This window comes from Aptenodytes forsteri, unplaced genomic scaffold (assembly GCF_000699145.1).
Source record: "Aptenodytes forsteri isolate BGI_AS27 unplaced genomic scaffold, ASM69914v1 Scaffold158, whole genome shotgun sequence".
In the NCBI taxonomy this organism is placed as follows: Eukaryota; Metazoa; Chordata; class Aves; order Sphenisciformes; family Spheniscidae; genus Aptenodytes; species Aptenodytes forsteri.
In genome coordinates this window covers 1,521,974-1,548,513 of record NW_008794601.1, presented here as the reverse complement: position 1 = coordinate 1,548,513, position 26,540 = coordinate 1,521,974, and the positions used below count along the sequence as shown (strand labels likewise).

Below are 26,540 nucleotides of genomic sequence, written 5' to 3'. Positions count from 1 at the left end.
ATTTCAGGGTGGCTTTTAGATAGGATTCGGAGTAGTCTCTAGGCTAAAAGTGATGGCTGCTTGCTTAATCATCTAAAGTTGTAAATTGTACCTCATTTCTCATTGTGGCCTTTGCCACTTAGGAATAATAAGGATAAAAAATGAAGGAAACACAAGTAGGATTCAATATTCCTCTATTCTTGTTGAAAAACGGGAACATTTTTCTAGTTCCTACTAAAAAATACCAGAACACAAATCAGAACCTTTTACAAAAATCTTCACTAAATCTTGAGAACTTCTCTTGAAACATCACTTGCTGCATTTTTTTGATGTGGTAAATTAAATTAAGCAGGAGCAAGAATCAAATATAAAAGAAGCAAAGCACATACATCCATAGGGGGATCCTGTTGGAGAGCCGTTAATGAATCCAGGTGAGCCTGGAACGCCCAGGTTTGACATGGGGACGTTGCTGTAGCCATTCATACTATTGCTGGAAGTGCTGTAATTGGACTGTTGAGGTGTGGAACTGGATGAGTAACCTCGGGGTGAGATGCTGCTTGTATTACGAATGTAACCTTAAAAAACCACATTTCAAAGCATGTCAATGGATTTGGCTTAAAACTTTCTCCTGTATATTCCCTGCTTAAATAAATTACTTATTTACATCCAGATTGATTAAAACATTTAGGCAAGTACCATTAAATTCAGTGGGTTTTATGCACATGCTTTCAAGTTAAGCAATATTAAGTTTTAAAACAGTGTGGTAAACTAACTTTTTGAAGTGAACTGATGTATATTTTTCTAATCAGATTTGATTTGTTAAAAGCTGAAGTTTGTTCTAAGACCTGGAAAAAAATGTGTATTCTCATCTTCTTCTGAGGTAGAATTTATAATATATGTGGGATTTTCTACAATCTTAGGGGGGAGGCTATACTTTTCAAATTATTGATGAATTACAAATAAAGCAAGTGCATTACTAAGGGAAAATTATAACCCATATATAGTTTGCAGGTTGACTTTGAAGATACTCTACTTGGGGGAAAGAGTAAACCATTTTTTGTCTTAAAAAACAACCCCACAAATATTTGAGAACCAAAATTTAGCCTCTTTTTTCTCCAAAAAGAGACTGGAAGAACACTATAGCTATCAGCATTAAAGTACAAGGCTATTATCACAACTGCAAAAGGATTTTCCACAGAAAAGCTTTCATTAGAAAGATGTGATCCAATAGCTACTTTAAAAGTGGTTACCATTTAGATATCAAGTCAGGTTATTTCTGCCCATTTATATTATGAAGTTTTAATTGAGGGCTGGTAAGACCTTATGAAAAAAACTAGCAAAATTATCTACATGATGACTTTTGACATGGCATATGTAATATTAACTTCATATGACATGGTTTTACTGCCTTAGAGTGTTAAACACAGCTATTCATGCAGTCAACCACAGACTGTACGTTACTGGAATCGAGTGCTAAAAATCAAAATATTCAAGAGCCAGAAAAGGCCCAAAGTTGATATTGCTCCCATGATGTATTACTGTTGGTATGTCATTTTATGGCACGTTTTCCTAAACAATCAATAATATATCTGGAGTAAATGTAATACATACAACATATGCAAGTTGGTAAAATTAACACTGAAGAAGCCGCCTTAAAAAAAAAAAAAGAAGAAAATTCCCCACCTCTCTAACTGTGAGAGGTTTTGTTCAGTTGCTGTCCTTGTCTTTTATAAAAACAGATACACAACAACAACAAAAAAAAGATACTGAGGGGAGCAGGGAGAGAATTCAGGGTTAAGCTGGCATCAAAAAATACTCAAAAATTATTTCAGCCATAGCTAATCTGGTGACTGGAACCTGGTGCAGATACAGTATCATCCAAAACGGCAGCGCACATCCATTTCGAATGCTGACAGTTTAAAGCCATCTTTCTGTTCATAAGCTGAGCAGGTAGAGAAGTTGAGAAACTACTATGGAAGCAACTGTGACTCAATTTTCCGTTGTTTAAATTAACACTATACTACGCGCAATGCTTACCTTGGTTGTTCCCCTGTGTTGACTCTGAAATGCTGACTCCTAACTGGCTACCATAGGAGTTAATTCCCATCATACTGCTGTGAGCAGGAGAGCTAGACAGCGCGGGGATCTGTGCGGGATTCCTTGGTACACTGTAGAGAGCTTCTGCGATGTCTGCGGCTCGTTTCAGAATGATGTCCTGCAGAATGAAAGGGACAAGTTCAGAAACGTGCTTGGAGAAATTTTCTAGTGTTTATTACTAAACCTAAATGTATACCACTCCCCTGTTGAGAGTAGTCATTCTGACCTGGTTGTTATGTGGCGTTCCGTACAGTGCTTCAACTAGGTCAGCAGCTCGTTTCAACAGCATTTCCTGGAGGATGAGCAGATGCATAAAATTGACTTTTTAACAGAAAAGGATTTCAGTGCAAATAAAACCATGGGCTAGTATTTTCTGAAGTGACTAGTGTTTGTGTGTGGTCATTCCGAAAACTGGGTTCCTTAAAGAGCTGTTATTTGCCACTTATCTGAAAAATTGAACCCCTTACAGTATCTCAAACTAGACATGCAAAATCATCAGTCACTTTGGAAAGCGTTGACGTGCGTGCGAGCGAAACATCAACCGGCAGCGACTGTGTTGCATGCCCAGTGCTCCATCTTGATCTTGGAGCTCTCCATAGTCCTGAAGCTGCTTTAAGCACACGAGCTTCAAAAATGGAGACAATCTTCACACATACCCAATTTAAATAGGAACTCCGTTCCCTACTGAATTTCAATATATTCTTTTGCATAGACACATAAAAATCTGATTAATCTCTGTGTCCGTTTATTTTTTTCTCAATAATGGTAACCAAACAAATAAAACACTTTAGCTATCTTAGGTTACCTCTGGTTGTAGGAAAAAAATTACAGAGTATACTATCTGAATACAATAGTCTTTCATCATGCAAAGATGATATTAGGTACTTTTGGTACTGCACTAAAATCTAGGAATATAGTCATCAATGCCACTCTCATTGTGCTAGGCGCCACATCAACACAGTGTGCAGTGTTACGTATACCTAAAATCCTGAGTTGTTTCAACACATTCATACTGCAGTTGTTGCTACAGAAAAAGTTGAGCTTTAAATGTTTTTTACTAAAAGATTCCCTTAAGGTTAGACCTCTGTGACAAATCCTTTACGTAAGGTTAGACCTCTGTGACAAATCCTTTAATTCCATCATGTATCATTTAGGTTCAGAGATTTGCCAATACAGACAAACACAGAGGACCATGAATATGAGCTGGGAAGATATCTGCACTGGACTCTCATTTCGGCAGCAAAAGAAGTTCACAGTGTTTGAGCTTTAACAGATAAAAATTAGTGGTGGCTGTGGGTTCTACAAGACCAAATTCTTGTTTGGACCTACAATTAATTGGTGAACTTATGTTCAGATGTAGTTGTCATTTAAGATACAATTTTGTCTCTTTTGTGAGTTAGAACATATTTAGTGGGCTCAGTGAAATGCTGAAAAATATTTTACCTTAGCTAGTCTTTCAGGGTCACCAGGATGTCTTGGGATGACCTTTTGCAGTCTTTGGAAACCATAATCTATGGTAGGTTCATTTAAAGCTGAAAGGAAAACAGAAAAAAAACCCCACATATTCTATGAGTATATATCTTTGTATGACTCTCAAGTTTCATTACCTAAGAAAGATGGATTTCACAGCTTTGCCACAGAAAACCTCTCCTTGCCTGGGTTCCTAGAAGGTGTACATTGCCCACTGCTCAGGCGAGCTCTGATCACTGTGTATAAGACAGGCTGAGTAGTAAGCTAAGCTTTACAAGAACTTCTGCATGAGGATCCCTAATCTCTTTTCAGAGGTAATACTTACTCGACAGCTCAGAAAGCTGGGACACACAAGCTATTAATGTTGGACCGTGTTATACAGACCAGGTCCCCTGACTCCTGGTACGCCGACTCCACCCATTTAATTGTACAGATGTTTCTGCCATTAGCTGTATAATGGCATATAATGGCATGTCCAGGAGCATGGTGCTCCTGGACAATCCCTCAGTGTGTCTCTAATTTGTTAAATAAAGAATTAGTGGTATCTTTCTGCTTACAGCTATGCCTTGAAAGAATTCTGTGCATTCATGCGTATACACACGTGTGCACACGCACCCTATGCCTGCTCATTCTGGTGGGCACAAGCTGAACTGAATGTACATGCTCATTTTATGCCAGTGTTCCAGAAAATACATTCAGAGGCAGGTATGTTGAAGCAAATGACAAAATCTATGTGAATGCTGCATGGTATTTGCAAAACCTGTAACTGAAAGTATTCCAGAGGGTTACCCTAGCGAGTCTGGCTTACGCAATAAGGGAGAAAAAACAGCATGACTTCTGCACTTAAAACTGCTCCAGTTTCCAATGCTGACTTCTCACCGTCTATCAAAGGCTGAGTGAATAATTTGACAGATACAGCAGGGAAGCATTGTCACAAAATACTCCTTTTAAGGATGAATGTATTTAACTCTGGACAAAACTGACAATGGCAGTAATATAGCAAGTTATGGTACAAATGCAAATTAGAACAGGTCTTCTATGTTTGTTATACAGTCGGAAATCAAGAGTACCGTATTTGCTCATCTAACACACACATGACACACACACCCCCAACATTTTGCCGTCACAAACTAGGGCACAGCTATTCATTAGACACATTAACTTCTTCAACTGTGTGTGGCTATTATGCATACATAGCTACTTCACTGTAATGATGTTAATCTCTAGTGGATAAGCCAAGATATTTTGTCCCAGATCCTCAGTTAGTAATAGCTGGTAGAGCCCTACTGGCATCGCTGATGATTTCATAAAACTTCAGACACTTTAATACTCTCTACTATGAAATCGTGGCAATAATAATCTAATTTCTGATTATTCAAAATTAAACTCCAAATCAATACAGAAACCAAAAGTCAGTTCTGTAGCATTCTGCATACTCATAGGCTTTGACTGCCTCTAATACTTTAGGATTACCAGTGTTTACTAATGCAGTTACAGGTATGGTTTTTTAGAATTTCCTTATACTTCAGAATGTGCATTATAATTCAAACGACACATTCATGCTGAGAATCTTGCTAAGAATTCCATGACGCATTTAGTAAGTAACGTATGTAAGTCCTTTAGCACTGTCCTCATTCAGTGCTAGCTTCTTCTAGCCTCTTGTACCATTTGTGGTTCTTTTGAAAAAAAAAAAATTTTTTTTAAATAACTGGTGACATCAGCACAGCTGAAAACACCTGATTGCAAGAGACACTGATGGCACTTACCAAATCTTCCAAAATATACTTAGCACCTTACAGGATAACCACCTCCAACACCAGAAGAATGAAATTTTCAAGTGAGACAGACTTTTATACTGATCCAGATTCTCTGGTTATCTGTGTCCGTCTTTGGTATAACAACACGAAGGTAAAAGGTCATATTCCCCACTGAGATACATTTTATATTTACTTTTTATTAAATAATTATGACATGGCATGAAGTTTAAATATTACAGGAGATAATCAAGTGGGAATTGAGTAGAGAAAACCCAGACCTGAGAATTTAGTCTTGGCTATACTTAGAATGTCTGTGCTCTCCACTGGGAGCCATTCTGGCTTGCTTAAGGAGTTTAATAATACACATTTCAACTGCCACAGAATCTACATCCCATTTGGGAAGAGGGGTTTTTTTGGGGGGTGGGGTTTTTTGCCAATAATCCTGAGAATTATAGGCCAATTCTCTCAAGGGCCTATACATCATTATGTGCCATTTCTCTTCTTGATTACAAGTCTAATCAGTTAAGTTATATATCTTAAGCTAAGCAAAAGCAATGTAAAATATATAGGAATTTAAATATACATGTATACATAGTTCACTAAAAATAGCTAATGGGAATATACAAAATGCTAATTCAGGAAGAAGAAATTGGCTATTATTCAACAAACATTTTTTCCAATGGATTGACATGGACATTTTCATTCTGATAGATAAATAGCAGCAAATAATTTCTCAACAATGTTGACTTGTTCCAAGAAGAACTCAGCCATTTTGAATCAATGTACATATTATGTCTTTCAGCACAAAAGGTTTTCTGTACAGCTTGCAACAAAATTGCCTACTACTAGTTTTATTCATTAATGAAACAAAAATATCTCTGTCATGAAATCCTGTTAAAAACCAACATCCAACATTTGTAGAAGAAAATGGGACCTTTTCAACTGAAGGGCAAGATGTAGAATCCACCAGCCAGTTTAAACAGCTTCACCACAATACCACTTCCACTGAGAAAAGAGCTACTGGATCAGTAGTGATTTATCTATGTGTTCCATAGAAATATGCCAAAATTATATCCAAATGCTTTTCAGTTCATGGATTCAGAGACCATACAGGGGTCTGACACAGAAGCAGGCCACTCATCATTTCCTACAAATCTGACATCTGAAATGAAACCCCCAAGAAAACCAATTCAGGTACGGAAAAAGCCCTTTGGCAACTCTCAAATCCAGTGTTTCAGGCACAAGAAATTTCCCAGAGCATAGTTTAAAAAATTGTGCATGACATGATATAATGTATACAAAAAAAGAGCAACCATCTAGTGAATAGACTAAATTGTCGGTTAGTCTATAAACTTCACTCTAGCGTAACTGGTTTAACAACAGAATTGTTAGTCAGCAGTAGGGAGAGGTCTAAATGCCCCACAGCCTGCCTGACTTTATTTACGAGAAGGCTCAAATAGAGTACAGTGCAGTGCTGCTGCTTTTATGTTATTCCTTACCCTCCAAAATCCATGCTTTCATTTTAAATACAAGTCTCCAGCTATTATGACTCACTGGAATAGGAGAAAAAAAAATTCTCACACTTGAGCAACTGATGCCACGACATCTGTCTGCATTTGCAAAACCTGAAACAACGGCTCAGTCCCATTCATCTCAACGGGGACTAACTCAGATATCGAATGATAACAGTGCTGACATTTAAAGTATTAATTATTTCACCACACATCAAAGCACGTAAGACTGTTGAAGGAAGATGATGTTATGAAGATCTGCACAATTTACCATGAGTGACAACTCATTCTGATATTGCCAGTGTACGCCTTGGGAGATGCGCACTCTCCCTCTCCGCCAATCAAAAAAGGGCCACATTCAAGGACCTTAGCAAAGTTCTGCAGCTCATCTTTGCTTTACTCCATGAAGCAGACCAAAGGGCAGCAAGTCCTCTGTTTGCAAAGCATGAATGAGAAGAAACAAAGTAGGCATACCTCTAGAAATATTCTGAACCCAGAAAACTGAGCCAGAGGGAGCGTAGTATTTGCAGCGTGATGCCTAACCTTCTTAAGGATGTTAACATAGAGAAAAAGGCACCAGCGGCCTTAAAGGCTTGAATTCCAACTTTGCGCTAGCGACTACCTTCACTCAAGCCAACAGCAGAGAGATGCTTGGTATTCATCCTACAGAATAAAACATTTCCATGTGGCTGGTTACAGAAGCTCGCTTGCTATAATCATGCTAATCCTGGGTTTGGGAGGTACGTACATACTGGTCAGCCTACTCTGAGGGGTACACTGTGGTCCAGAGATGGAAGAATGCTGCTAGAAGTGTACTGCCAGTGGTCCTGTGTTATATTTGCTGTGTTGGTAACAGCTGTTCCAAACACCCTACTCCCAACACAGCGTTGCCTCCTATTGCATGTGTCTTTCATAGGCTAAAGCAGCGTTAGGAGCTGTTCTCTGCAAATGCTTTCTGTCACATCAGTTGTGTTCTGGCCAAGTGACCTCGCTCTTCCCATTTGTAGAGCTCACTGCATCCTTGTAAGTGTTGTTTCCCACAAGCAGATAACAAGACCTTCTCAAATCTACTTACAAGCTTTGGCAAACCAGTACGCTCCTCCTATCCTTGGTACCTGGCATAGAGACTGATACAGTACAACCCAGGAGGCCAACATACCCTACAGATTATTTTATATTGCATTGCTCTGACAAGTTAACCTGAGGATTTCTGCTCAGCAAGGAAAATTATGTTCAAAATCTCCCTGATATACACATTTCCAGGTTAGCATCTCTATGACAAAGTAAATGCAGAGCTGTGATCAAACTTAAGATATGGAAGCCTACGAGACACATCCTCAGCTGGCGTAAACTGATGTAAGCGTTATTAAAGTCAAGGGAACTATAATAGAACTACTTATAGCAGCAGAGAATTTGAATTCGTGTAGTATTAAAAGCAGAATATGAGGCTACCGCTAGATTAGCGGCAGAGAACAAATGTCTTATTATTCTAGGAACAGCTAATGAAAGAAAAGTAATTCAGAACACGGAGATGTATGTGTAACCTGTATTCTCACCAGATTAAGGTATACACGGGGACTAAATGTTTAGTTGTGGTGATTTAAAAATAGACATTTTATCTCTCGCTTTAAGTATATACTTAACTACTAAAGTATGTAAGTTGGCTCAGCAACTGCCATTAACATATAACAAGCCATTTCTCTAGATTTTTGCTGTACTCTGTAGCACACCGTTAGATGTCCATAGAATCCTGTTGGCTTCACTCTTATAAAAGTTTTCCATCTGGGAACCTTATGGAAAAGTCCACACATCACATTTTGGCGATGAGAGGAATTTGATGGCTGAGTTGCAGCACCCTGAATGATAGCACTTAAGAGTGGAAACGCTGACAGAACCATAACTACAGCAATGCTAGCACAGCACACTTCGCAAGGAGCCTATTATAAATACACATTACAGGACGCGTATGAGCTCCCATAACAGCTCCACTGTGGCATTTAGATTTACCCTTGAAATTTATATCTAATTTTTATATTCATCTTTTCAACAGTTCATCATGTTCTTCTTCAAACAACCTGTCTTGTTGTGACTCTTTAAAAAAAATGAAAAAAGCTCAAGTATAATCAGGTCAAACATTAATATTTGATTGAATACTACATATTGAGGGCATAGGCAGATACACACAATACTAACCAAGATCACTGCTTTTCTGTTTCCGTGTTTTAGAAGAGCATTGGTGTTCCGGTGATCGAAAGATATGACTAGAACCTGAGAGATCCATTTCCTTGTCTATCTTCAGCTTTCCTGTATAACCACAGGCAAGTGGTTAATCTTTCTTCGTCCTTCTGTGGCAACGTCTCGTGTAAAATGGAAGCACGTGTCTTTCTGTAAAACTGGTTGCCCATGTCTGATGCAGTGCGGCCCCGATGAACCCTCTGAGGTCTGGTTTTATAGGAATAACTATTTTCGTTATACCTGTGAAGTACCTATAGCCAGCTACTCAGTATTTTTCATATGACTTGACCCTTTGTCCTTTTCATCTGAGGTTGTATCTCAGCACTTAATAATTACGAAGGACTTAATACAACATGACCCTGATAGTACTGGGGCTGCTAGTTGTTGCTGCTGTTACTAGTTCTGACAGAACTACATCTTCCCATGCTTTTAGTTTGCAGAATTTCACACTTTTTGGTCTCCTGGGCTTGATGTTAATGTCTCTGCATTTCTTAGGTTTTTGCCAAGCGCAAGCTGAATGTAAAGGGAAGGTATTTAGGGGAGCAATTCTCATTTACAGAAGCAACTACAATTCAAGAGGGAAGTGGTCTTATTTGTGTCTCCAAGCCTACTGCATTCTCTGGTATGTTCTCTATAAACTTTGTGACAGCGCGGAGGAATATGTTGCAATATAAAGTACTAAAAGTATCAAGAAAATAATAAACTTCAATTATCACGAAAAAAAACCCAGATTTTCGTTATGATGCACAGGGCTACCTTACCAATAATTACAAAATCTATTGAACTTTCCTCTTCGGTATTTTATATGATATTTGTCTGCTACACTCTACCCAACAAATAGCTACTTCTGTGCTGCTACTGAGTATATTTGACAGAGTGCTATGGATACACATATGCATCGTGGGCAGTGGCATTTAAACAACCTGGTTTCCTGAGGCTGGTAGCTTCTCTGCTGCCTAATAATGTGGTTGAGCTCTTCACCCTTTCTTTCAGTGGAGGATTAATTCAGATCTCTCTTACCATTTTCCATTTTCACAAAAATGTGCTGGAACTGTGCATCTTTGATGCTCCTACCTTTCTGACAAAATCTGATAGAAATTGGTCAAGAGGTTCAAAAGTTGTTGTGGAAGTTTTGAAGGCAACTTACAGGCAGAAGGACCTTGACTGCCTGAATGTGGCTTGCCTAGGTTAAAAATCAATGCGTTTGTTCACAGCAGGATCACAGCAGTTTTCTGATAGCACAGCCACAGAAAGAAAAAAAAAATGCCACCATGTTATTTTCATAGCTTAGAAGTTGTTTTTACTGCTATTAGCAGCAACAACCGGGGGGAATTGATTACACAGGTGAGCCTCTACCTAATAGCTGTGTTTATCATTTTGCCTGCCATGGCGGGAGAACTGCAGGTTCTTGAATAGACAGATTGAAAAGTTGTCTGTTCTACCCTCGCTCTAACAGCTCGGCATCTTCTGTGAAATGCTGTTTTGTAACATATGGCAGTAAGCACCCACTCACTCCTCAGAGAATGCTAACAGATATCCCTGTGCCAGTAACAGCAGTAAAACAGGGATAGTATTTTTAACTTTCTTCTCTTCTGCTGGCTCCTGCATACATCTTCATGTCCTTTTTTGTGGAAGCACTCTAATTAACATGTCAAAGAACTGCACTGCAGTCTGACTCAAGTCCCCCCTAGATGGTACAAGTAAGTCTTGCACTTAAAACAGCTTTACAATAATAAGACGACTTTTCTTCATAGAGGAATGCACATTTCTATTACTCATCTCTTATCACTCCATTCCTAAACCTCTTTCAGCACAGGTACCAACAGCACACAGATGGTGACCCTCAGTAATGCTTGTGTTGAAGACACTGTGAGAGCAAGGCCTCAAGAAGCAGAAAATGGCATAGAAGAACTTTACATTTAAATCTGTAATAATAAGTCAAGAATTAACAGTCTCTCTTTCTCTGAGGGTAAAAGCATCGGGCCTAGCGCAACCCCCACAAGCCCTATACCGCACGTGAATCAATGACACTGTCCCTTTGCTTAAGGAGTGCCAGACTCCGGTAAGTTAACCTGTCCCACCTCTTTAGAAACATGGTTGTATTTGCATGCAGATTTGAATCTGTAACCTGTTTGACGGTTTTGCTGGTTATCTCTCAGGAAAAGGAGATAGGTGTAACCTGCTCAGACATCAGATTCATCTTTTCCCAGAGACCAGTGAATCAATGCACTGCCTTAGAATAAAATGTATTTCAAAAGCTTTTGGCCAGATCCTGATCTCACAAGCCCAGGAATAATTCCAGAACGACTTTGCACTGCACTGGAGTTATTCTGGTGCAAAATCAGAAAAAAGTCCTAATCTCTTTGAGCTTGATTCAAAGTCAGTTTCAGTCAATGGATATCATTTCAGTATCTTCAATTAACTGTGGATCAGACCTCTATCATAACAAAAATAATCCTTTGTCAGTTAAGCTTTTATTTCATTAGAGTACCTAGTATAATTGAAGACTTAATACTTGCTGCAGGTTTCTAGGTGTGGCAGTTGTATGAATAAATATGTTTCCACATACATAACTAAACACTAATTTAGCATGTGTGCTAATAAAGGGTATATAGAATGGCATAAGACAGTGACAGGATCTCCACAAATCATCGGTTCTTTCTCAAGTCCTGAAGTGTCAGATTTTCATTCAGATTTTTCCACTTCTGGAAAAATTCTAACTAATTCACTCAACAGGTGGTTAAATTATTACCTTAAATTTTTTAATAAAAAATTTCTTGGACCTTCATTATTATTTTTGAGTTAAATTATGATTTAAAATTTGACAATTATAATACACAAAGATTACTTAATGAGGATTGTTAGTAGTAAAAGGCTTTAAAAAATCAAATAAATCCTTCCATTTTGAGAAATCTGAATATGATTTGGTGGGAGCAAGCCATTCAACTTTAATATAAATCCACCCTTTAGAGCTTGGTGCACCATTACGCTCCAGCCATGCTTAACAGGGTATACATTGTATGCCATCATTGTTACTACTGGGACTGACAGTTCAATGAGATGGTCATCTTGTCCCATCTGTTTTTTTTTCTTTCAGATCTATAGATAATGTTCTCCTGCTAGCAGAGGTGAATATAGGGCACTAAATAAGTTGATAATCCATTTAAGAATAAAAACACCCCAACAGATTTATTTTCCACTCAGCTTACTGGCTTCTCTCAATACAAGATGTTCTCCTTGTCCTCTGGGATTATCTTGAAAACGAAAGGTTACCCCCAGCCAGAGGGAAATGTAAAGTAAATACTGTTATAAATAAAACATCTTCCAGTATGTAGAACAATGCTATCATGTTCCTGTACACTCAGTGTATCTATAGGCAGACCCATATAATAACAGCATGAGCTCTAATCTGGAAAAAATATTAACATGTATAGTAACAGTGCCTTAACACCTCTGCACAACAATGAAGCTATCTCCTTACGTGTCCAAATGTCACAACTAGCAGAGTGGCCTTCAGACAGCAAGAGGATAAAGAAAGAAAGTAAAGCAAGCAGAGAGTTGTCAATACTGATTACCAAAACAAAGAGGCTCTGAGCTCGAGCTCCTCTAGCATAAATGACAATCACCTACCTGTGTAAATAAACCTGCCTGGTGCGCCTTTGCAAAACTGTTTGGATTTGTATGATAATGTCACTTCAACCACTCCGGGAATGTGACGTGGAGGTGTCTGAACTCGAATGGCATGAGGCGTGATAAGCTAGGAAATAACAAAAGGAGAGGCACGATTATGACATGCCTGTGTTATTCCCCCCGCTTTCACTTTTCACCCTCCAAACATGCTTTATGAGTAAATGCATTGGTTATTCCTATATAGGAGACACTATAGATCAGGCAAGTGATATATCTGGTCTAGTTTCTTGCCTCCAGGAGAGGAAGACACATTTTAGGATAAATTGTCATCAGGAAAATTGTACTGCTTATGCCCATTGGTTAATTGCTGGCTTATTTCTGGACCCAGCGGGAATTCTTTCTCCTTCCCAAACTCTAACCTTTTCTTTACTTCTTTACGTTTACCTGTCTCCAGACGCCTAGGAATTATTCAATTCCATTCTGGATATTACTGAGCATTTGGCCTCAATAATATCACATAGCAAGGAGTTCCACAGAGAAAACATGTTCCATGAATTTTCTTCACACAGGTTTATATGGCCCGCCTTACATGCCACTGTTTTTGTACCATTATTGGAATAGGAATTAACACTGTTCCCCCTCCACTTTCCTCAGAAAAGGAGAATTTCTTTGGTTTAGCAATAGGGAGGTGCCTCTACCTACCTCACTCCATACAAGCATGGTTCCAAATACAACTTGCAGCCCATCAAAGAAGTTGTCTCCAATAATGATCACCATTGCTCCCCCTGTAGTCCAACCTTCACTTGGGCTGATTGCTTTGATGCATGGTGTGGCTAAACAAAGCAAAAAGGACATCAGAGCATCAGGTTATGGGGGTTTTTTTCCCCACGCAGCTTTAAGACTATTTGCAACACTGGGTATAAACCCTTGCAGCAAATGGGTGCAAACAACTTCTGTGCACATTAAACAGTCCTAAGTCATATTGATGCAAACTGTAGCTTAGAGCAGCTTCACCTGTCCACTCCCGGGAGTTTCTCCACTGCCGCAGCTTCATGGCTGGCATGAATTCCCTAGTGCCGACAAAGGCCTAGGACAAGTCCCCTCCAGCCATTCACCCATGAAGGCTGCTTTACCATTCCACGAAGCCAAATAAATAAATAAATAAATAAATAAATAAATGCATGTTTTCTGCCTTGCTAGTGTTAATTACTTGCCTATTCATTACTGGCACTTAACATCATATCATTAAAGCCTAACAGGCCAACTGTAGTGGGTGTAAAAATGAAACGCTTAAATGATTGTGCAGAGGCTGTTTAAAAAAAACCCCACTCATTTAGCATACGATCACACAAATGCTAAACCCTGTGGAAAGAGAGGTAGATTAAGATGTGTTAAGTTTATCAATGGGTAAAAAAGATACAGCAATATCAAATGTTTCCTCCAATTCCTATCAGGAGACAATTTCTAACAATTTTCTTGATTTTATAGAGTAGATTTTTTTTCTCCTCTCTTCCATATGTTCAAGGCCTCTGGACTATACATCCCATCAGGAACCCAATATGGTTTCCAGGCCATAACCAAAGTCAATCCATCACTCCATTCCCAATGTTGACAGGGTCAGAGGTGGAGGGGAACTTTGGCAGTGCTCCAAAAACATGAGACTCCTTTGAACAGCCAGTCAATCACATCCAATCAGTCAAGGAAAAACTGGATGGCTTCCTAGGCTAGGAATCCTGGGATTTTCCTTCTACCATTTCACTGCCCGCTGGGGGAGAATTAACACCACTCTGAATTCTTTACTGATTCAATCATTTTCTTCCAGTTCATTAATTCTTCTTTTAGGTTGATATAGGGCACAGTTAAGAAGTGGGGCAGCAAAACATTATAATGAAATAATATCCTTGCTTGTCTTTTCTACTAACATCACTAGCTCTTCTCACTTTCACTAGCTGCAGGGGAGGGAAAAGTACGCACAGATAGCATTTTCTAGTAATTTTGAGTACTGTCTGCACGAGAGAGGTGGAATGCGTTGGTAATGAATGTATGGGAAGAGGGAGAGGAGGGGCCAGCATTTTGAAGCTTAACAGATACAAGTATTTGTAATTGCTTTAATATAGTCCAAAACCCATCCTGTAGACGGCCATGAGCCTTGCTTAGCCAAACAAACTAAAATCAATTAGTGTCAGTTTCCTTCTGTGCATTGTTATGCTTTGCGCACAGTTTGTTTAAGGGAACTAGTGACACTTTTTCATACACATCTTGTGCTGTAACAGTTCTGTTTAACTAAGATGTCATGTTGCCTAATTTGCCTGAAATCAAATCTATCCCAGCTGAATGAGAAGTCTGAAATTTAGATAATACTTAGTGTTTCTATGTTTTTCATCTTTGCAGTACAAATTAATTAATAAATTGGGGGGGGAGGGGGAGCCAGTCTCTTAGATGTAAAGAGGATCATATTTTGCATGCAGTAGACACTGTTTTTCTGCCTCTTCCTTCTCTAAACCCCCTGAGGTTCTATAGTTCCCCCTTAGCTCTCCTTCCCTCCTGAAAACAAATAGAAATTGAAGAATGGGTAATATGCTTTTGCATTCATTTGCATACCGTTCTTCACACAAATATCCCACCTTCTGAAGGGTCAAGTCTCCTTGCTCTCCGTCCATGCTTGGAGTTGTTGTGAACAAACATGTTGTCAGACACTGCCAGTACGTGCCCATCAACGTTCACTGTTGTTGATAGCACAACCTAGATATTTAGAAATGGAAGAAAAAGGAGTCAGGTAAACAATTTATTTTGAAATTTAACTTGTTAAGTATTAATTATTCAGTTTAGTTAAAACCCTGTTCTGTTTGTAAAATGGGGTCATGTCCTGCAAGGTTTACTCCCTAACAAGAAGGGAAGAAAATATTTTCAGCCTTCATTCTATGCATTAATTCCATTTAACATAGCATCCTAAGGGCTGTATAAAGTCCTTACTGTATAATGAAGCAGCTACTGCAGATGGCCCTAAATTTAGTTTCCTATGACACAGCGTAGCAAAGATGGCAAAGAGGTCTATATATACCAACCAGGAGGGCAGGCTGCAGAGCACCACAGCAATTTGCCCTCTGATACATACATGCAGATTCAGAGCCATCTGCTGTACTGCGCACACATGCAAATGTATCTGCATCTGCTCCAAAAATACAGGCCTCCATTGACTGAGCAAAATGGAAACTCCTACTGTGTGAAAACAGTACCTAATATCATGTCTGGTTTTTGACCTGTGCATGCTCAGTGCCTCTTGAAAACCATCTGAGCCTGAGGACCCCGGAATCAAGCAGCAGTTTTTAAACCTTAGCCTCCATGACACATGTTGCTGGGCTCCAATAGCATATGAATTCTTAAAGGAAGTAACTGTATATGTTAATTAATCCCACTTAGTTTTCCCTTTACGATACAATATCCAAAGCTGTAAGTCCTATAAATGCAGAAATATATGTGCCTTTAAACCACAAGCTTTTAGGAAAAAATGAACAAACTGCGTTTTAACTACTGAGAGAAGATGCAGCTTACTGAAACTTTTGGGTTTCAACCATCAGTTGGTGTAAATCAGCTTAACTCCATTCAGCTGCTCCACAGCTACAGTAATTCACAGCTATTGAGAATCTGACCCTGGATGCGTTCATGAATTTTCACAGATATAGCTGCCATAGTCTAGGTAAGAGAATGTTGAGCTCTAATTGTTGATAAAACTATATTTGGCATATAGCAGGAGAAACCTTGCCCTCCTACAGGATTATGCTAGCTTAAAGAATACTTTCTTTCTTGAGACAAGTTTAATTCATTCCAAAAGGCTCTTGTCATACTGTACTCTTATACTTCTCAAGCATTCTTGTCACAAAATGTGTTGCTTTTGTATGCCAACTGATTTCATCATTGCACATTTGGGTGGAGTGAGACTCCTATCCAAAGTGAACATTTCCCGCATGACATAGCTGAACCCACTCAGATGCACTTCATTATTTTCCATTAAACAATGGAAATAAATTTTAATCTCTCACTGGCCAGCACAGAGCACACTATGGTAACAGGGGAATAGACCTGAATTATTCCAGTGTCTGAAATATTTACGACAAGTGTTTAAATTGTAACCAAATGTAAATAAAAAGTATATCATATATACAGTTACACTATATAATATATACATATCTGACCTCACATACACAAGGTATGTATGCGATAAACACACACCCACATGCTCTCAGTATGAGATCTTTATAATATATGCAGACTTCAAGTATACACACGTTCCCTGTTTGAATAACCATTTGGGTGTAAATGTTGCGCACAATACAAGAGCTTATTTCAGTAAGAGTTGTAAAGATGCTGTAGCATGAGTAATAGCAAGAAACAGTCCACTGTTGAGAAGATAAGTGCTGAGCATCCTCTATTCCCTGAGCCAGCAGGAATGGAAGATACACTTTTAGACCTCTCTCCATGAGGGGTTTCATTTTTATTCACCTCTCCCATTCATCACAGGAGGGTCAAAGCCACTTGGCATTTCACAGTCTGGGACCTAGGGTAAATAAATACAGCAATCTCAGGGACAGGACAAAATGCAAAGCTCAGATCTGGACCAGAACCTTCTCACAGTTTTGGACCTTATTTGCAGTAATCTCTAAGGTACTGTTGAAACGCAGCAGAGACCTTTGTCATCTTTGCTACGACACTGCTAGCCAACTCATTATCAATGACATGGAGTAAGAACATGTGAGATTACGAACATAAAAATTACTGAACTTCTTCACTTTCCTGCAGTCATACACTCTTGCCTGACGAAGATGACAATCCAATTGTTTTATACTGAAGATTAAAAAACAATGTTTTACGGATAAAAGGAAGAAGAATGTGCATTCCACTATGGTCTCTAACTCCCAGGCCCTTCCCTTTCACAAGCCAACTGCTTTCCCCCAGTGAGTATTTCCTGGGTCATGAAGGGTGACCCTTTCCATCTGGAATCAATCAGTCAACTCCTGACAACTTCCTGAAACACCTCACTCCATTTCCTGTTCTCTCCCCCTTCTCTCTTTCCCCCTGGTTTGCTTCACTCTTCAAAACTGCAGGCCACAGCAGCTTAATGTTAGAGGGTCAGACACAGTTAGACTCCAAAACACTACACAAGAACACCTTTGACCTTCAAAAATCTTTACATCTTAGCTAAACAAATCAAGGTCAACGTTTCTTACCATTACCTTGTTAACCATTTCTATGCATTTTTGCCAATACCCTTCTGAGCATGTATTTATCAATAACACTTGTTCTCCTAACATCGTAAAACATTCCAGGCCTTTTTTTTTTTTTTTTTTAAACCTGTACTTAGTGCCGATGAAAGGTGATGTGCAAATTTCCCTGGAGATTTAAATTCTCAGATTTGTCCACAGCACTGGCAAATTACTGGCAAATGGTTTTGGTGCATTTTTATTTTCCTGATCTGATGGCACTGCTTCTTGTGCATGATAAATTGGCTTCTATGCCTATTCAGTTGATGGTCTTTTACCTAAAATCAGTAGTTAATGCAAAATGTAATCTTAAGGGAATGATTTGAGAACATCAAAATATATCAGGTAGGCCATGGATTCTGGTAATTGTAGTTGAGGGCCAAATTTGACACAGACAGCATAAAGACTAAAGGTTTTGTGCCGCCCAACGGCTGGATCAACCCGTCATCACTGTTGGAGTTTCAGAGGACAACCGATCAAGCAAGAAATAGACACAGCAACGTGTTACTCCTTCACCCATCCAAATGTAGGTTCCATCTCTAAGAACAGCGAGGGAGTTACAGGCTTCTACATGGTGTTTTCAGCAGTTCTTAAGATTCTCTCTGCAAATCTGCAAGGGTCTTGTTGTTAGCTATGAAGCCACAGACATAAAACAACGATTCCCCAGCAGTACTGAAGAAATGCATGTGCTGTATCTCCACATTATTTTTGTTTCCCGAGTGCATTTCTGTAATGTAATCCCTGCTCAAAAACCACAATGAGGGTTCACCTACCATGACATTCAGTCAAACCGTCTTTAGCATGTTAAACTCAGGTTCTCTGAGCTGCACTGCCCCTCTTCCACTTCCATGCACAGTTCAAAGTGTTATATTTCTTTACAAACCTTTACCTGGGTACTACAATCTTTCCTCCCCCATCTATACATTATATCAGTATTTCTATATTCTGAAGTATGCTCCTCTTCAAATCACATATATGCAAGTAAATACACATCATCATATATATAAAAGCTGTATCACTCACAGACACCTATTTAGACATATGGTACAAACATTCCAGGCATACAGGCATTTACTTACATGTAACATATCTGATCGCTGTGTAAATGATCTCTCTCAAAAAATTCCTGTTACCATTCCAAGTGTGGAAAAAATTCTTTATGATATTGTACATCTGGAAACAATATTACATTCCTGATGCACTTTCCCTTATAACTCTCTAGTCACAGCACCATGTTATTTTAACTTTTCAAAAGAATAACTACTATGAGGATTTAAAAAATTATCATCATTATTATTATTTTCCAGCTGGGTGGAAGAAAAGATGTCAGGCCTCATCCTGCTGTCTTCACTTGGACAGGGCTCCCATTGATGTCAACAGGCGTTTTGGTTAAGCGAGTAATACAGGAGTAGATGCTAGAATATAATGTGTTTGCTTCATAGTTGGATTAGGAATAAGATAAACAATGTGAAAAATGCCAGCAGCCTCTCTCTGCTCAAAACTTCCATTGAATTCTTTGGGAAATCCTCCCTGAGACCCCGAGCCTGCTGCAAACTCTAGGCTAACAGAAAAAACTATGCACATGGCCTTCATTTCAGGAATGGGGCCTCCTAAGATTATAGGGGCACAGGGGTAGGAGATAACGCCTGGGTCACTGACATCTAGTCTCCTGCTATTACAGACAACCAAACCATGTAGCTACTTTTATAAAATTCTCTTCAACCTTTTCAAGCTTTTGCCTTTGGAACTCCTCTTGTTTTAAAGCCTACTTGTCCTGATGGTTAGGGAATTTATGGTTTAATGCCTAAATTTATTCCCAGTCAGTTTATACTTAACTCTAGCTTTAAAATTATTATTTCCCATTCTGATCTACCTTAGGATATTTTTAGACAGCAGTTACATCCCTTCTCAGTGCATGTCACTAAGTATTTGAGCCGATCTCTTGTCCACTCCCCAGTCACCTTAATGACCCATTCCTGCACCTGTTCCAATTTCATTTTCATTCTCCTTTGAAGATGGTTAAACCAGTATATTGTATTCCAAACAAGAAATCAGTAGGGTACAATCATACAAATGCATCCTTCTTTCTGCTGGCAAAGCTTACCTGAGACATAGCAGAATCTCATCTGTGGTTTGTTTTTAATAGACGATACACAACTCTGGCAACTCACTGTCACAATGGTTATTTGGTCTTCAGATCTGAGCACATTAAGCTCCTTGAGTGTTTTTTTCTTTTGCGGTTGCAGTCAGTCCCTCCCTTACTCATATAGAATCTAAAATAACATCACCTTTTGTTGGGTCAGTCACTATCTGATGAAGAAATCTGCCACCAGTAATAGCTCTAGGACTCTGCTGATACTAGTTGCATTTGTTTCACAATTTATACCTGGGAAATTAGTCTCCCATAACGACATTAGTCTGTGTAGTATTCATCTCTCTAACAACAGTTCAGCAATCTCTATCCATATCCAAATCTGACCATGAGGGTCTCTGGCACATTCTTTCACCATCAGTCTGAAAAGGATTTTGATTTAGAGCAGTTATGTTTTATTCTTGCTATCTCTTTTTGTTTCTTTACAGTCTACAACATTCCTAACTCACAATATTATCCCACCACTCTTACCCATTTTTCTTTTTCCTGAATGACACAGATCCTTCAGTGCTTTGTATTAGAAGCTAGCTGGGTGAATTCTCAAACACAGCCAGCTTTGCTCACATGCCTGATGATGAACTGATCCAACCACTCTGAGGTCAGGAAAGAAATCTCCCCTGGGATACACCTTGTTATTTTTCCTTTCTCTTTCTCCCTAGAGCACCTAGAGGGGGATACCTGCCAGGAAACATTCCATGTCATGATTTCTGCTGAAAACAGGGGGCAATTGCTGACCTTTCTCTTTCTGTTTCTAAAAAAGCATGTTGGTTCAAAGATGACCATTGTTAGTACTGATGTTCTGTTGCCTTGTACCATTCTCTCGACCGTGGCACTGTAGGATCTGTTTAATCAGTATGTTACTGGATGAAGCAGAATTCCCAATCAACAGGAGTCTAATGCGTTAGCACCAGGTCTCAGCTGAAGCATTTTAGCTGAAGTGCCTCATCTTAATTCCACAGAATTATTTTTCCCAATTACACACCGGTCGTTACCATTAAGTATCACTGGGCTTCAATCAAGTTCTCTAGGAGAAGTCCTCATTAAATGGAGGGCATCTTTTTTTTTTTTGTATTCTGTTCCTGGGAGAATCACTCACTGAGAATACAGCAATGACAGTAATGACAATACCTACATAAACTTAGATTTGCAGATTAGCTGAACTCAAATAGTCAGCACTATGGTTTGAATAGGCGATTTTAGCATGCTTTTTGTTTCAGTTTTCCACTGACAATCTTCATTCAGAAATATTTTCATTGATAAATAATCAATATTTGCTTCAGTTAAATTCACAACGACATACTATTCGATCTGCATACATATTTGGGCAGCCATCAAGTAACCATGAAAATATGCATTAGTTCTAGAAAGATTCTCTTTCCCTGCTTTAGCCACTGACAGCCATTGAAGTAGTGAGTGATTCAGAATAAAACTATGTTACTACTGGGGGAAAAAAACTCACTAAAATAATGATCACACAGCCTTTAACTTCTGAGGTATAACATTTTTTTTCAACAATAGAAAACCTTTGTATTTGAGTAAAAAAAAAGGAAGTTAAGAGATTTTCATTGTATCTTTGAAGCTCTACTTAATATCAAAGCAAATTTCAAATAGTTAATGTGATCACAAAGCAGCTGGTGTTGCTCTCCAAACTAAAGAATTATACTTAAAAAAAAAACCTCTTCAGGCATCTGGAGCTGTATTAAATTCACAATGCAGTGTTAATGTAACCTTTCCACACCTTTTTCTCCCCACCCCCCTTTTTTAAATGAGTGAAAGAGTGATTTAAGTGAAATCTAACATTTAATTTAGTTTAATATATCGTAACTATACTATAAAATATCTAAATCTTATAACATATCTAGAAGTGAGGCTGAGGCCAGGCTCAGAGACTGGATCCCAACGCCCTGGAACTTTGGTTATCAGCCAAACCAAGCCCAAACTGTGTAGCTTCACACCCATCTCTAATCAGAAGCATTAACTTGACACTTTTCCAGACATGAGTAACCATTCTTCCATGCTGGAAGAACTCAATAAGATGCATTGTACAGCACTATTTCCATGTCTCTTATTTATTTTTGTGTCTTAACAACAAAGCCTGAGTTTTGGGCTTTCATTCAATTTCCATTAAAGAGCAAATATGTTTTTTGATGAGACCCTTTCAGTTCCAGGTTTCAGTAGTAATTTAAATGAGAACTTTGATATAGGGACTGTCTCTTCTGGGTTTTTTTATAAGCATAAAAAAGAGTATCTTAATGTCTCCTGGAGATCTGACAAGCACTACTCCATTGAAAATGAATATATTTGGTTCTGCAGAAAAACATAGGTACAAATTAAAAGATACTCAACTGAGCATCGCTGCAGAAGTCTATTTGCATAAGGAAAGTTAAATGCGTGGAAATGTTTGAAAGAGGAGGGCCTTAATAACAACAGCTGTACAAATAATTTATTAGGAAAAAACAATAAAGGTTTTAGATGTGGCCCAAGAATAAAACATAATGAATTAAATCATAAAATGAATAAAGTATCCTACTGCACTGTGCTTTTTGACCCTGCTTTTACTCTGCTCACATGTTCCTGTACTGGTAGGACCAACAACTGTCCTTTCAAACCTAATAAACAATTCTGCACATTAATTACTTTGCCTGATGTAAATCTTAACAATTGAAATGAAAATGAACATGTTCACAGTGTGCAAGCACACCACTAATATCTGAAGTTATCTTTTTTCCCCACTTCTGACTTTAAGGGTAGCTGACAGACCATGTTCAACAAGCAGCAGGCAAAGTAGTGTTTGCCCAAATTTAAAAACAAAAAACAAAACACAAAACAAAAAAAAACCACCCCAAAATCAACCAAAGTAAAAACAAAAAACAAAACACAAAACAAAACAAAACCACCCCAAAATCAACAAAAAAAAAGGAGGATCCAGAAGACAGAGACAGTGGAGCATTCAAGAACTCTTAACTTTCGTTATATTCAGGGAAGTCATGCTCCTATCCTTAGAAACACAAGGCAGACAGAAAACAAGCTGTCTTTGCTTATTGTCTTTACAGTTCATCATGGCTAATTTCCTTTGGAGCACAGAGCTCTTTTACTCCCAGTGTGTAAAATTTTAGCAACTGAACTACTTTTTGTGTCGTTTTTTTATACATACTGACCTCTGTAGCCCAGACTAAAGCTCATCAACCGATGCGTCCAGTTTTGAACAAGCCTGAAAGAAGATCCTGCTTTCACTCAAAACCTCAAGCATTTTGCAATTTGTCTCAAAGGGTTCATTTTTGTAACTCTGAAACAAAGTCTTGTCAACATTTTTGGTTTCGACAAAAAGTAAGCTAAACCTAGTGGTTTTGCCTGATCTTGATTAATTTGAGGGTTTGAACTTAAATCTCACAATGAAGCTCAAAGGGTATGAACTCACATGGACTGAAAGTGCAAAAGGAGTTTAAGTAAAGCCCTGCAAAACAGAACCAGAGAGTTTCACTTGGCTCTATTTTTCCGGCTTGGCATGTTGTAAGGCAGAAAACCCAGATGAAGAGTCTATCCCAGCTCATTTTCTTCTCCAATAAACTGCTGATCTTGGTACAAAGATCAAAAGCAAGGCCATACTTTCTTATATACAAGAGGCATGCCAGGTGGATGGGCTGAAGGAATGAAGGCATTCCATCAGTAACCATGTGTGTGCTGTAAGACTCATTTCAGTTTCCCTGTTCAATGTTTCACTGGAAATTTGAAGCTGTTTAGGCTCTATAACATCACCATTTTGGGTGTGGAGATACAGAGGTGAAACAAAGAATAAGGCTGATACTAGAAACAGATTTCTGCCAAAAAAACCCAGATCCAAAATCCTCCTGCAGTTCAGCACCTGATCGAAATCTAGGATTTTAGTTTCACTCGCCGTAGCAAAGGGGCAGCTAGCATGAGATTGAAATCAGATCTGAATTTCTTCAGTGTTCAGGTGTGTTTGGATCCAGAGTTTATCTTTTCGCTGTTACAACCAATAGTATTTCTAATATGGCAGTGCCTAGAATCCCCAGGTGCTAATCAGGATACTCTTGTGCAAGATTTTTTACAAACTCATAACAAAACAAAAAAAAGAGACTCTGTATTTATGTTTCATTACATTCCACAATCAGCTATTCTAGCTGGCTCTAAGAGCTATGTTTGGATCCAGAGTTTATCTTTTCGCTGTTACAACCAATAGTATTTCTAATATGGCAGTGCCTAGAATCCCCAGGTGCTAATCAGGATACTCTTGTGCAAGATTTTTTACAAACTCATAACAAAACAAAAAAAAGAGACTCTGTATTTATGTTTCATTACATTCCACAATCAGCTATTCTAGCTGGCTCTAAGAGCTAACAAGATCTGTTTACATGCTATCAATTGAGGTTTCCTTTACTTTCAGATTTTTTTTGCATTCTTGGCAGATGATTGGTGTTTTTTCTTTATGGAAATTGCCACTTGAAAAAAAAAATATCAGTATAAATTTCCTAATAATGCACACCTCTTTTTTCTCATGTCTTATCATCTCTAAAAATACAGAATGAAGAAGTCACTGCAGTCTCTTTAAACCACTAGTGAAAAAAAATTAAGTTGGTCATGAATTTTTCTTTAAATTTATTTCCACTCAAGACAAAAAATTAGTAACTTTTGTATTTTTTGCCTGCATTTCTTTAAAATTTTTTCAGCTTTCAGAAGCTTTCATTTTGCAGTATTCCTCTTAAAAGTTAAACTCTTTTTTTTTTTGATAAAAATATACCTCCTGTGAATTTTTCATGCTAGAAAAAAAAAAAAAAAATCATTTGTCTGTGAAAACATGTTTGGGTGGAAAGTTTTAAACAACTCTCTAAACTCCTGTGGAGTTTTAACTTTGTTTATAAACGAGGAAACTGATGCAAGTGCCCAAGCAATGGAACATGAATTGCCAAACCTAAGGATGTCACCTTTCCTCTACAAGTCTTGTGGGTCTACAAGAAAATCACACGTTCCCCAGTAAGCTAAAATCCTTTGTATCACGGATGTGACACAGTGAAGGTACAATAATAATGGTAACAAGCAGTAACAGCATTTGCAAGTATAGTCCTTTCCAGGAGCAGATTTCAAAGGCTCTGGCTGGCAAAGCATGCATGCACTTTCTCAAACGCTCTCCTGAATCAAGACAACAAAGTTTTACCAAGGTGAGCAACCCCATTTGGAGAGGTGGAAATACACACTAAAAGAAATGAAAAATGTCTCATCAAAGGTCACCCAGCAAATTAGCGATACGGTCCAACCATCTGACTTGCAATCCTGTATCCCTTTCGCTAGAGCATGCTGCCTCACTCTCAGTCGCACGAGTTAGTTCTAGCACCACTTTTCTACAGCGTTCTCTGCCGTGCCACCTTTCACACCGCAGAGACGTGACAGTGCATCCAGGACGTAAAAGGCCTGAGCATTCCGTTTACATTTTTGTGAGGGCTAAGTTACAGGTAAAATACTTATTTGTTAAACGTAGTCGCTTAGAAGGTTAGGGTATGAAAGACAGGAGACTGTGTCTGCCTTTCTCGTCACCAGTGACACACTTCACCTCCTTCTGTGTTTTTATTAGCTGGTATTCACAATACATCAGCGACAGCTATGATGAAACCAGTGGCAGATTTCACTGCAAAGCAGCTGGGTCATTGTCCCATGGGTCTTGTTGCTTTGCTGCGTGAGATCTTAAAGTGACCATCACTATTTTGGCTTCTTTTTTTAAAGAAGCTGAAAGGGAGGGCATGAGAGAGTTAAAAGGCAAAAGAGATGGAAGGAGATAGGGAGTGGAGGGAAATGAGGAGACTGCTTGTGTACTATGTACAGAGCTACTTTGAAAAATTCTGAGGCATCTAAGTATCACAAACATGATCCCTGCTGTGGGCAGCTGTATGTGCGAGTGCTTTGCCTGAGGGTGTCAAATCAAATATCCACTGCTGGTTGGTACAGTACATCACTTCCCCTTGGGGATTCAGAGTGGAAAAAGAGGAAAAAAGGGGAAAAAAAGGTTTAAACACAACAAATGGAGAAAAACTTTAACAATATCTGATACAGCTTATCATATACTGTCATCATATTTATTATGAACAATGTAGGAGAGACGAGAAAGGAGAGGGAAAAGGAAAAGGAGAAAAAAAGCAGACAGGCTAATGCCGAGGCTTATAAGACTTACCTGGAACCGTCTCATATCTCTTGGGTTTCCTGCTGTTTTCAAACAATTCTGATTGCACTTGAGAAAAAATTTTAAGAAGAATCTGGAAAGATAAAGAACCATGTCACTTCTATTAACCATGATAAAACATGTGTTGTTATATTCTGTTTTAAAGTATACATCGTAGTGATTTACATGATGGTGTATCAGTAGACCAGGACTGTAAGAACTTACCAAAACAGAAACAAAACAAAAACAAACCGTTACAAACAGAAGTTTAAAAAAAAAAAA

The 26,540-nt window shown here is 38.6% G+C and overlaps 1 protein-coding gene across 1 annotated transcript in view; it reads right to left on the bottom strand.

Annotated features, from left to right (window-relative positions):
- Positions 1-26,540, bottom strand: part of EBF2 (early B-cell factor 2) — a 149,904-nt gene that overhangs the window by 12,524 nt on the left and 110,840 nt on the right. The window contains exons 7-14 of the mRNA XM_009273040.2: positions 26,271-26,352; positions 15,304-15,421; positions 13,382-13,512; positions 12,680-12,806; positions 3,520-3,608; positions 2,303-2,368; positions 2,017-2,194; positions 369-554 (exon numbers count right to left, since the gene is read on the bottom strand). Of these exons, the coding sequence (XP_009271315.1) occupies positions 369-554; positions 2,017-2,194; positions 2,303-2,368; positions 3,520-3,608; positions 12,680-12,806; positions 13,382-13,512; positions 15,304-15,421; positions 26,271-26,352 (977 nt within the window). The remainder of the gene's footprint in view (positions 1-368; positions 555-2,016; positions 2,195-2,302; positions 2,369-3,519; positions 3,609-12,679; positions 12,807-13,381; positions 13,513-15,303; positions 15,422-26,270; positions 26,353-26,540) is intronic.